Source organism: Vicugna pacos, chromosome X (genome assembly GCF_048564905.1).
Source record: "Vicugna pacos chromosome X, VicPac4, whole genome shotgun sequence".
NCBI lineage: Eukaryota > Metazoa > Chordata > Mammalia > Artiodactyla > Camelidae > Vicugna > Vicugna pacos.
In genome coordinates, this window is record NC_133023.1 from 107,472,332 (window position 1) to 107,484,253 (window position 11,922).

At 54.3% G+C, this 11,922-nt stretch overlaps 1 protein-coding gene across 5 annotated transcripts; it reads right to left on the reverse strand.

Moving 5' to 3' along the window:
- Positions 1 to 1,935: 1,935 nt before the first annotated feature.
- On the reverse strand, positions 1,936 to 5,215 carry LOC140691752 (melanoma-associated antigen 8-like). 5 transcript variants are annotated; one of them, XM_072955732.1, is made up of 4 exons: positions 5,095 to 5,215; positions 3,513 to 3,603; positions 3,293 to 3,361; positions 1,936 to 3,218 (listed from the first exon to the last, which is right to left on the reverse strand). In XM_072955732.1, exon 4 carries the CDS (start codon positions 3,138 to 3,140, stop codon positions 2,112 to 2,114), a length of 1,029 nt encoding a protein of 342 aa, XP_072811833.1. In that variant the 5' UTR covers positions 3,141 to 3,218; positions 3,293 to 3,361; positions 3,513 to 3,603; positions 5,095 to 5,215; the 3' UTR covers positions 1,936 to 2,111. The 5 variants fall into 5 exon arrangements, with proteins under 5 accessions (XP_072811833.1, XP_072811832.1, XP_072811834.1 ...); XM_072955731.1 differs by lacking the exon at positions 5,095 to 5,215 and adding an exon at positions 4,496 to 4,640; XM_072955733.1 differs by lacking the exon at positions 5,095 to 5,215 and adding an exon at positions 4,159 to 4,366.
- Between the last annotated feature and the right edge of the window lie 6,707 nt (positions 5,216 to 11,922).

Genomic DNA, 11,922 nt, shown 5'->3' on the forward strand with positions numbered 1-11,922 from the left:
ACACTAACAAAGGAGCATCAGAAAGAGAAATTAAGGAAACAATCCCATTTACCATCACATCAAAGAGAATAAAAAAATCTAGTACTAAAGCTAGCTAAGGAGACCAAAGACCTGTACTCCAATAACTACAAGACACTGATGTGAGAAGCTGAAGATGACACCAACAGATGGAAAGATACACCGTGTTCTTGGATTGGAAGAATCAGTGTTGTTGACCATACAACCCAGTGGCCGTACTACCCAAGGCAATCTACAGATTCAAAGCAATCCCTGTCAAAATAACAATGGCATTTTTCTCAGAACAAGAACCAATAACTTAAAAAAGTGTACGGAAAAGGAAAAGAACCCCAATAGCTAAAACAATCTTGAGAATGAAGAACAGAGCGGGAGGAATCATGCTCCCTGACTTTAGACTATACTACAGAGCTGTAGTAATCAAAAGAGTGCGGTACTGGCCCCCAAACAGACACACAGATCAATGGAACAGGATAAAGAGGCGACAAGTAAACCCACACACTTACCGTCAATGAATCTACGACAAAGGAAGCAAGGATATTGAATGGAGAAAAGACAGTCTCTTCAATAAGTGGTTCTGGGAAAACTGGACAGCTACCTGTCAAAGAACGAACTTAGAACATTCTCTAACACCATACACAAAAATAAACTCAAGATAGATTAAAGATCTACATTCAAGACTGGATACTATAATACTCCTAGAGGAAAACATGGGCAGAACCCTCTCTGACGTAAATTACAGCAATAACGTTTTCGATCCATCTCCTAAAACAAAGGAAATAAAAGGAAAAATAAACAGCGGGGACCTAATTATACTTAAAAGCTTCTGCACAGCAAAGGAATCCACTGACTAAATAAAAAAAACAACCTACTGAAGGGGAGAAAATATTTGCAAATGATACAACTGACAAGGGAGCAATAACCACCATATATAAACAGCTCATACAATTCAACATCAAAAAGACAAATGACCCAACTAAAAACGGGCAGAACAACAGAATAGACATCTGTCCAAAGAGGAAATGCAGGTGGCCTGCAGGCACGTGAAAAGATGCTCAGTATAACTAATCATCTGGGAAATGCAAACCAAAACCACAATGAGATATCACCTCATACCTGTCAGAATGGCTACCTTCAAAAAGAACGCGAAGAGCAAATGTTGGCGAAGATGTGGAGAAAAGGGATCCCTCCTACACTGTTGGTGCGGATGTGAATTGGTGTGGCCATTGTGGAAAACAGTATGCCGTTTCTCACAAAACTAAAAATAGAACCACCAAGTGACCCAGCAATTCCATTCCTGGGTATATATCTCAAAAAAAAAAAAGATACTAATTTGAAAAGATACACGCACCCAATATTCATAGCAGCGTTATCTACAATTGCCAAGATGTGGAAGGAACCTAAATGTCCATCAGCAGATGAATGGATACACACAAACACACACACACACACACACACACACACATACGGAATACTAGTCAGCCATAAAAAACAAAATTTTGCCGTTTGCAGCAACATGGATGGACTTGGAGGACATTATGCTAAGTGAAATAAATGAGACAGAGAAAGACAAATACTGTATGGTATCAGTTTATACGTGGACTCTAAAAAATACAACAAACTAGTGACTATAACAAAGAAGCAGACTCATAGAGAACAAACTAGTGATTACCAGGGGGGAGGGGGGAGGGGCAATATAGGGGTGAGGGAGCGGGAGGTCCAAACTATTGGGTGCAAGCAAGGTTCAAGAACGTATTGCACAACAAGGGGTATATAACCAATATTTTCTCAGAACTGTAAATGAAATGTAATCTTTAAAAAAACTGTATAATAAAATAAAGTATATTGATATTTATTAAAAGGAATAACATCTGAAGCATCACTAAGGGAAATGAAGATGAATTTCCATATCATTGTAGAGAACAGGAGCCCAGAGATGCTGTACACCGTGTTCCCCCCCACCGGCCCTGGCCCTCACTACCTAAAAGGCTGACTGCTTGCTCTTCAGACACACAGTGAAGAGTCAGCCTCACTTCCTGCCCGGCGGGAGAAGCTGCCGGACAGGGGCCTAGAAGGAGCCCAGCTGCAAGTCTGCCTCAGGCCCCCTCTTCCTCATCACTCACTCGCTCTTCAGACAGGGATGGGAAAGAACTGGGACCCCTTCTATTGACCCTGAGGAAATGTTCCAGGACTTGCAGCTTGCTGGTCTCCGTGTAGGCCCGGGGACCCCACAGGAACTCGTAGCGAGCGGGATCGCTGTTGGCCACCTGCCGGTACTCCACGTACCCCTCCTGCACCCACACGTTGGTGATGAGTTCCCTGGGCTCCCCGTAGATGAAGTGCTCCCTCCCAGCACACAGCCCCATCTTGCTAAGTGCTCGCCAGACTGCCTCCTCAGGAGCAAAGTCGCCCTCCAGGACAATCACACCCAGAAGTATCACCAGGAGGCCAGTGTTGGGCATGCTCTGCCCGTCGTCCTGCATGCCATCGTAGGTGAGGCCCAGGGTGGGGACCAGGACATACAAGTGCTCCCTGGGGTCCACCTCCTTCACATCCACCCCAAAGACCAGCTGCAGACACTCAGAGGCTTGGCTCAAGACCACAGGGAAGTGGTCCTGGTCATCTCTGAGGACCGCATTCAGCATTTCCTCTTTTGAGGTCGGCTGCTTTGTGCGGTACTTGTGGAGCAGGAAGCCCATCAGTTCAGCCATCATTAAGTGTAATGCATCTTGGAGCCGGGACTCGGCATCTGCCGGGTCCTGCCCGGAGCTGGGCCCCTCCTCACCTTGGCTTCTGAGGCCACTGTCTTCCGACTGGCTCCATGGAGGGGCTGCCCCGGCTGTGGGGGAGGGGCAGACACCCTGAGGGCTCTGCGTGGGACTGGGTGTCCCAGAATCAGCCGCCTCCTCGCCAGTGCCCAGGAACAGGACTGAGTAGGAAGACGACGAGGAGGAGGAGGAGGGAGACAACGGGGATGCGCCGCCTTCCTCCTCCTCCTCCTCCTCCTCGTCCTCCTCCTCCTCGTCCTCCTCCTCCTCCTCCACCCAAATGTCCTGCTCATCCATGGAATCCTCAGCCGCTCTTGGGTCCTTAAAGTCGGCTTCAGTGTGGTGGAGGTCACGCATCTGAACGGGAGGCACGGTGAGTGGTGTCGGGCAGCTGAGAGGAGCGAGGCCAGGGGTGACAGATGGGGACCCACGGGCCTGGGGAAGAAAGGGAGTGTCAGCGGCCCGGGCTGAGAAACCCACCCTGGGGGGCTCTGACAAAGGCCACTTACAGGTCTCCTCTCCAGGGGTGCCCTCGGCCTCACAGGGGCTCTCCTCCTGGTGGACGGTCGTCTGTGAACCTGACGGGGGAAGTAAGGCAGCTCCTCAGGGTGCAGCCGGCACAGCCCGAGGCTTTGGGGGCGACAGGGGGTGGGTGGAGTGGACGTTGGCGTCGTGGGGTCCCCTCTGTTCCGGGAGCCCCCGGGCACACACTCAGGGCCCACACCTCACCTTCAGTCCTGACACTGCCGGCCTCCTGTGCTCTGTGACCCGAGGACACGTGTCTCAGACCTAGGCCTTCACCTCCCGGTGTCTGGAGCCCCTGGGAGAGAAAGGAGGGGAGACCTGGGGTCTACACTGTGGCACAGCCCTGGACCCGCGTGCTGGCAGCAGGCCTGGGCTCTGGCAGGTTCCCACTCTTCTAGGGTGGGAGGTCCTCTCCGCGCTAACTCAGGGTCCTCACCGTGACTCCAAGCGGGACCTGGGATTCTGCGCTCCAACCACCTGAGGGCCCCATCCTGATAGTAAGTCCCCGGTCTCTCTGAGCCCTGGATGCGGAAGTCAGGACACACCACGTGTGCTCATCCCGCCTGGGGGCCTCCCAGGGCTGACAGCAGGGGCAGGATCGGTTGCGTCCCCTCTGTTCTGGGGTTTCTGGTCCCCTCACTCCTCCCTCAGGGTCCTCCCCTTGACTCCTGGCAGGAGCTGAGATTCCCCCCTCAGCCCACCTGAGGCCCCGCCCGTCATTCCGGGACGCCAGTCCTTCCGAGACCCGCATTTCAGGAACTGCTGCCCGAGGTCCTCCCGCCCCATGGTCTCCCAGGACTGGCTCTGTTCTGGGGTCCAGGGTCCCTGAATGCTAACTCGCGGTCGTCACCTTCACTCCCAGGCGGCCCTGAGATTCTCTCCTCCGCAGACCTGAGGCCCCCGCCCTTTCACTATGTCCCCAGTCTGTCTGAGACTCGGATGCGGAAGTCAGGACAAACCACGTGGGCCTGTCCTCCCCTCGGGCCGCCGGACGGCTGAAAGCAAGGGCGCCTTTCTGTGGGGTGGCCACTTTTCTGGGTTCAGGGGCCCCTCCTTCCTCCTTCAGGGTCCTCACTTTGACTCAGGCGGCATGTAGCCTCCCCTTGGAACCCCCGAGGCCCCGCCCCTCATCCCAGGACCCCAGTCCCTCTGAGGCCCGGATGGCAGGAAATGCCGCCGGTGCTCACCCTGCCCCAAGGCCTCCAAGCCCCAACACTGTCCCGGGGTGCAGGAATCCTCCGTTCTCCCTCGGGGTCCTCACTTTGACTCAGGCGGCATGTAGCCTCCCCTTGGAACCCCCGAAGCCACGCCCCTCATCCCAGGACCCCAGTCCCTCCGAGACCCGGACGGCAGGAAATGCCGCCTGTGCTTGTTCCGACCTGTGGCCTCCCAGGACCGACTGTGTTTTGGGGTCGAGGGTCCTCACTGCTCGCTCACAGTCATCAGCTTCACTCCCAGTGGGACCTTGGATTCTCTCCTCTGCAGATCTGAGGGTCCCCCCACCCCCCATCTCACAATAAGTCCCCGGTCTCTCTGAGACCAGGGTGCCGCAGTCAGGACACAACACGTGGGCCCGTCCTGCCCTCGGGCCTCCGGACAGCTGCTAGCAAGGTTCCCTGTCTGTGGGATGGCCTCTTTTCCGGGTTCGGGGAGCCCTCATTTCTCCCTCACGGTCGTCACTTAGGCGTCATGTCGTCTAGCCTCTGGCCACCCGAGGCCCCGCCCCTCACCCCAGGACCCCAGTCCCTCGGAGACCCGGGTGTCAGGAAATGCCGCCGGTGCTCACCCTGCCCCAAGGCCTCCAATGTCCAACACTGTCCCCGGGTGCAGGAATCCTCCGTTGTCCCTCGGGGTCCTCACTTTGACTCAGGAAGCATGTAGCCTCCCCTTGGAACCCCCGAAGCCACGCCCCTCATCCCAGGACCACAGTCCCTCCGAGACCCGGATGTCAGGAAGTCAAGGCCCCACGAGTGCTCATCACACGCAGGCCCTCCCAGGGCTGACAGCAGGGGAGGGATCTGTTTGGCCACTTCTGTCCTCCGTCAGGGTCCTCAGCTTCAGCCCTGGCGGTTGCTGGGACGCCCCCTTGTTGACCCGAGCCCACACCCTCACACCAAGGCCCTCACTGCCCAGAGACCCCCAGGGGAGTCTGTGGACTCACATCAGGCCACCAAGCCCAGGGCTTCCCAGGACTGTGGACGCCAGGGGCTGAGATGGATTCCCCGGGGGTCCCTCAGCCCTCCCTCTGCTCCCCACCTGGGCTCCAGGCTGGGCCTGGGCCCCTCCCTCTGCCCACCTCAGTTTGCTCCCCTTGGACCCAGGCCCCTCCACAGCCTGGACCCCCGAGAGGGAAGCGGGGGTGGGGGTTGGGGCACTGATCCCCGCCACCCTGCCTGCGGTCTCCCAGGGCTGACAGCGGAACCGACCTGGATTTATCCTGTTCCATTGATCTGTGTCCCTCCACACGGTTCCACCTTGACTCCTGGCAGCGCTGGGCTCCTTCCCTGTGCAGACCTGAAGCCGGCCTCCCTCACCCAGGCCCTCACCTCTCTCACCCCCCAGGGAGGGGGCATCAGCGCCCGTCAGATCCGGACCCCGTGCCCGGGGCTCTCCCAGGGCTGTCGGGGGGGCCGGAGGTGGATTCCCTGTTTGGAATTCAGCCTCGGTGGGTGTTTCCTCCCTGCGATTTCCAGGACCATTCCTCATCTATGGCTTTGGATTCTGACCATCGAGGGGAGCTGACCCATCAGTGTAAGTGTCCAGCAGACAGTTTCCAAGAACACACCCCAGTAAATCCTACCCCAAGTTTGGGGCGGTTTCCAAACCTCTTCAACTATATATGCCAAGACTGAGTACACTGTGAGCCACATTAAACGCCACTCCTCCCTGCAGTTGGAGCATTCTGAGTGTTCTAGCAGCTCAGGCAGGATAAGCAGGTCTCTAAGCATCCCTGAACAAAGTACACCTTCCCTTCTCGCCCAGGAGATGTATCCACGATCCCAGAGGGCTTCTCAGAGCAATCTCCCACCTGACACGTTCCTCTCACCACTAACAAGTGCCGTCTGCACGTCTGCCTGCCGCCAACACCCAGCTTCATTACCATCACCTCCCACAGAAGGAGCCCCGCCCTCCCCCCACCCCAGCTTCCCAAAGCCCTGAACTGCCCTGGCGCTGGGCACTTACACTTGGGTGCTCTCTCCCGGACCCCCACCCCCTCGCCCTATTTTCCTTTGCCCTATGGGACTCAGGAGACATGTCACCAACTTCCCGATGTGACTGCGGCTCCTAGACTATCCTAGGTGTGGGCTGTCCTGCTTTTCCGAGTGTCCCCACTGCTAACACCGAGCCCTCCAGAGAGCAGAGGCTCGGTGTACGTCTGCGGATGAACTGAGATGGTGAGCAGGGATCCTATTGATTCAGGTTGCCTTTCTCCTCCTTTCTTAACTGAGCCAGACAAATCCAGGTTATACACACATAATTATAATTTTATAGACTGACAGAAGAAAAGGGATAAGGAGCCAATAATTAACTATCTTTCACTTTTACTTCTCTCTCTCTTGACCCCACCGAGTTTAGTGCTGATCACTCTCACATTTCCAAGTAAATTTCTATTCCAGTGCGGTGTTATCTACTTTGGCATCGCGAAGTATGATGGAAGCTTTCCCAATTTGTTTTACAAAATAGCAAAACTCAGTCTTGAGCTGCATAAGTACCAATACATGCGTAATCAATATCATTCACAAACTAAGATACTGAAGCTTATTAAATATTATTATTAATATACAGAAATCTGTTGCATCTTATACACTAACAAAGGAGCATCAGAAAGAGAAATTAAGGAAACAATCCCATTTACCATCACATCAAAGAGAATAAAAAAATCTAGTACTAAAGCTAGCTAAGGAGACCAAAGACCTGTACTCCAATAACTACAAGACACTGATGTGAGAAGCTGAAGATGACACCAACAGATGGAAAGATACACCGTGTTCTTGGATTGGAAGAATCAGTGTTGTTGACCATACAACCCAGTGGCCGTACTACCCAAGGCAATCTACAGATTCAAAGCAATCCCTGTCAAAATAACAATGGCATTTTTCTCAGAACAAGAACCAATAACTTAAAAAAGTGTACGGAAAAGGAAAAGAACCCCAATAGCTAAAACAATCTTGAGAATGAAGAACAGAGCGGGAGGAATCATGCTCCCTGACTTTAGACTATACTACAGAGCTGTAGTAATCAAAAGAGTGCGGTACTGGCCCCCAAACAGACACACAGATCAATGGAACAGGATAAAGAGGCGACAAGTAAACCCACACACTTACCGTCAATGAATCTACGACAAAGGAAGCAAGGATATTGAATGGAGAAAAGACAGTCTCTTCAATAAGTGGTTCTGGGAAAACTGGACAGCTACCTGTCAAAGAACGAACTTAGAACATTCTCTAACACCATACACAAAAATAAACTCAAGATAGATTAAAGATCTACATTCAAGACTGGATACTATAATACTCCTAGAGGAAAACATAGGCAGAACCCTCTCTGACGTAAATTACAGCAATAACGTTTTCGATCCATCTCCTAAAACAAAGGAAATAAAAGGAAAAATAAACAGCGGGGACCTAATTATACTTAAAAGCTTCTGCACAGCAAAGGAATCCACTGACTAAATAAAAAAAACAACCTACTGAAGGGGAGAAAATATTTGCAAATGATACAACTGACAAGGGAGCAATAACCACCATATATAAACAGCTCATACAATTCAACATCAAAAAGACAAATGACCCAACTAAAAACGGGCAGAACAACAGAATAGACATCTGTCCAAAGAGGAAATGCAGGTGGCCTGCAGGCACGTGAAAAGATGCTCAGTATAACTAATCATCTGGGAAATGCAAACCAAAACCACAATGAGATATCACCTCATACCTGTCAGAATGGCTACCTTCAAAAAGAACGCGAAGAGCAAATGTTGGCGAAGATGTGGAGAAAAGGGATCCCTCCTACACTGTTGGTGCGGATGTGAATTGGTGTGGCCATTGTGGAAAACAGTATGCCGTTTCTCACAAAACTAAAAATAGAACCACCAAGTGACCCAGCAATTCCATTCCTGGGTATATATCTCAAAAAAAAAAAAGATACTAATTTGAAAAGATACACGCACCCAATATTCATAGCAGCGTTATCTACAATTGCCAAGATGTGGAAGGAACCTAAATGTCCATCAGCAGATGAATGGATACACACAAACACACACACACACACACACATACGGAATACTAGTCAGCCATAAAAAACAAAATTTTGCCGTTTGCAGCAACATGGATGGACTTGGAGGACATTATGCTAAGTGAAATAAATGAGACAGAGAAAGACAAATACTGTATGATATCAGTTTATACGTGGACTCTAAAAAATACAACAAACTAGTGACTATAACAAAGAAGCAGACTCATAGAGAACAAACTAGTGATTACCAGGGGGGAGGGGGGAGGGGCAATATAGGGGTGAGGGAGCGGGAGGTCCAAACTATTGGGTGTAAGCAAGGTTCACAACAAGGTTCATTGGGTGCACAACAAGGGGTATATAACCAATATTTTCTCAGAACTGTAAATGAAATGTAATCTTTAAAAAATCTGTATAATAAAATAAAGTATATTGATATTTATTAAAACGAAAAACATCTGAAGCATCACTAAGGGAAATGAAGATGAATTTCCATATCATTGTAGAGAACAGGAGCCCAGAGATGCTGTACACCGTGTTCCCCCCACCGGCCCGGGCCCTCACTACCTAAAAGGCTGGCTGCTTGCTCTTCAGACACACAGTGAAGAGTCAGCCTCACTTCCTGCCCGGCGGGAGAAGCTGCCGGACAGGGGCCTAGAAGGAGCCCAGCTGCAAGTCTGCCTCAGGCCCCCTCTTCCTCATCACTCACTCGCTCTTCAGACAGGGATGGGAAAGAACTGGGACCCCTTCTATTGACCCTGAGGAAATGTTCCAGGACTTGCAGCTTGCTGGTCTCCGTGTAGGCCCGGGGACCCCACAGGAACTCGTAGCGAGCGGGATCGCTGTTGGCCACCTGCCGGTACTCCACGTACCCCTCCTGCACCCACACGTTGGTGATGAGTTCCCTGGGCTCCCCGTAGATGAAGTGCTCCCTCCCAGCACACAGCCCCATCTTGCTAAGTGCTCGCCAGACTGCCTCCTCAGGAGCAAAGTCGCCCTTCAGGACAATCACACCCAGAAGTATCACCAGGAGGCCAGTGTTGGGCATGCTCTGCCCGTCGTCCTGCATGCCATCGTAGGTGAGGCCCAGGGTGGGGACCAGGACATACAAGTGCTCCCTGGGGGCCACCTCCTTCACATCCACCCCAAAGACCAGCTGCAGACACTCAGAGGCTTGGCTCAAGACCACAGGGAAGTGGTCCTGGTCATCTCTGAGGACCGCATTCAGCATTTCCTCTTTTGAGGTCGGCTGCTTTGTGCGGTACTTGTGGAGCAGGAAGCCCATCAGTTCAGCCATCATCAAATTCATTTCAGCCAGCATCTTGGAGCCGGGACTCGGCATCTGCCGGGTCCTGCCCGGAGCTGGGCCCCTCCTCTCCTTGGTTTCTGAGGCCATTGTCTTCCGACTGGCTCCATGGAGGGGCTGCCACGGCTGTGGGGGAGGGGCAGACACCCTGAGGGCTCTGCGTGGGACTGGGTGTCCCAGAATCAGCCGCCTCCTCGCCAGTGCCCAGGAACAGGACTGAGTAGGAAGACGACGAGGAGGAGGAGGAGGGAGACAACGGGGATGCGCCGCCTTCCTCCTCCTCCTCCTCCTCCTCGTCCTCCTCCTCCTCGTCCTCCTCCTCCTCCTCCACCCAAATGTCCTGCTCATCCATGGAATCCTCAGCCGCTCTTGGGTCCTTAAAGTCGGCTTCAGTGTGGTGGAGGTCACGCATCTGAACGGGAGGCACGGTGAGTGGTGTCGGGCAGCTGAGAGGAGCGAGGCCAGGGGTGACAGATGGGGACCCACGGGCCTGGGGAAGAAAGGGAGTGTCAGCGGCCCGGGCTGAGAAACCCACCCTGGGGGGCTCTGACAAAGGCCACTTACAGGTCTCCTCTCCAGGGGTGCCCTCGGCCTCACAGGGGCTCTCCTCCTGGTGGACGGTCGTCTGTGAACCTGACGGGGGAAGTAAGGCAGCTCCTCAGGGTGCAGCCGGCACAGCCCGAGGCTTTGGGGGCGACAGGGGGTGGGTGGAGTGGACGTTGGCGTCGTGGGGTCCCCTCTGTTCCGGGAGCCCCCGGGCACACACTCAGGGCCCACACCTCACCTTCAGTCCTGACACTGCCGGCCTCCTGTGCTCTGTGACCCGAGGACACGTGTCTCAGACCTAGGCCTTCACCTCCCGGTGTCTGGAGCCCCTGGGAGAGAAAGGAGGGGAGACCTGGGGTCTACACTGTGGCACAGCCCTGGACCCGCGTGCTGGCAGCAGGCCTGGGCTCTGGCAGGTTCCCACTCTTCTAGGGTGGGAGGTCCTCTCCGCGCTAACTCAGGGTCCTCACCGTGACTCCAAGCGGGACCTGGGATTCTGCGCTCCAACCACCTGAGGGCCCCATCCTGATAGTAAGTCCCCGGTCTCTCTGAGCCCTGGATGCGGAAGTCAGGACACACCACGTGTGCTCATCCCGCCTGGGGGCCTCCCAGGGCTGACAGCAGGGGCAGGATCGGTTGCGTCCCCTCTGTTCTGGGGTTTCTGGTCCCCTCACTCCTCCCTCAGGGTCCTCCCCTTGACTCCTGGCAGGAGCTGAGATTCCCCCCTCAGCCCACCTGAGGCCCCGCCCGTCATTCCGGGACGCCAGTCCTTCCGAGACCCGCATTTCAGGAACTGCTGCCCGAGGTCCTCCCGCCCCATGGTCTCCCAGGACTGGCTCTGTTCTGGGGTCCAGGGTCCCTGAATGCTAACTCGCGGTCGGCACCTTCACTCCCAGGCGGCCCTGAGATTCTCTCCTCCGCAGACCTGAGGCCCCCGCCCTTTCACTATGTCCCCAGTCTGTCTGAGACTCGGATGCGGAAGTCAGGACAAACCACGTGGGCCTGTCCTCCCCTCGGGCCGCCGGACGGCTGAAAGCAAGGGCGCCTTTCTGTGGGGTGGCCACTTTTCTGGGTTCAGGGGCCCCTCCTTCCTCCTTCAGGGTCCTCACTTTGACTCAGGCGGCATGTAGCCTCCCCTTGGAACCCCCGAGGCCCCGCCCCTCATCCCAGGACCCCAGTCCCTCTGAGGCCCGGATGGCAGGAAATGCCGCCGGTGCTCACCCTGCCCCAAGGCCTCCAAGCCCCAACACTGTCCCGGGGTGCAGGAATCCTCCGTTCTCCCTCGGGGTCCTCACTTTGACTCAGGCGGCATGTAGCCTCCCCTTGGAACCCCCGAAGCCACGCCCCTCATCCCAGGACCCCAGTCCCTCCGAGACCCGGACGGCAGGAAATGCCGCCTGTGCTTGTTCCGACCTGTGGCCTCCCAGGACTGACTGTGTTTTGGGGTCCAGGGTCCTCACTGCTCCCTCACAGTCATCAGCTTCACTCCCAGTGGGACCTTGGATTCTCTCCTCTGCAGATCTGAGGGTC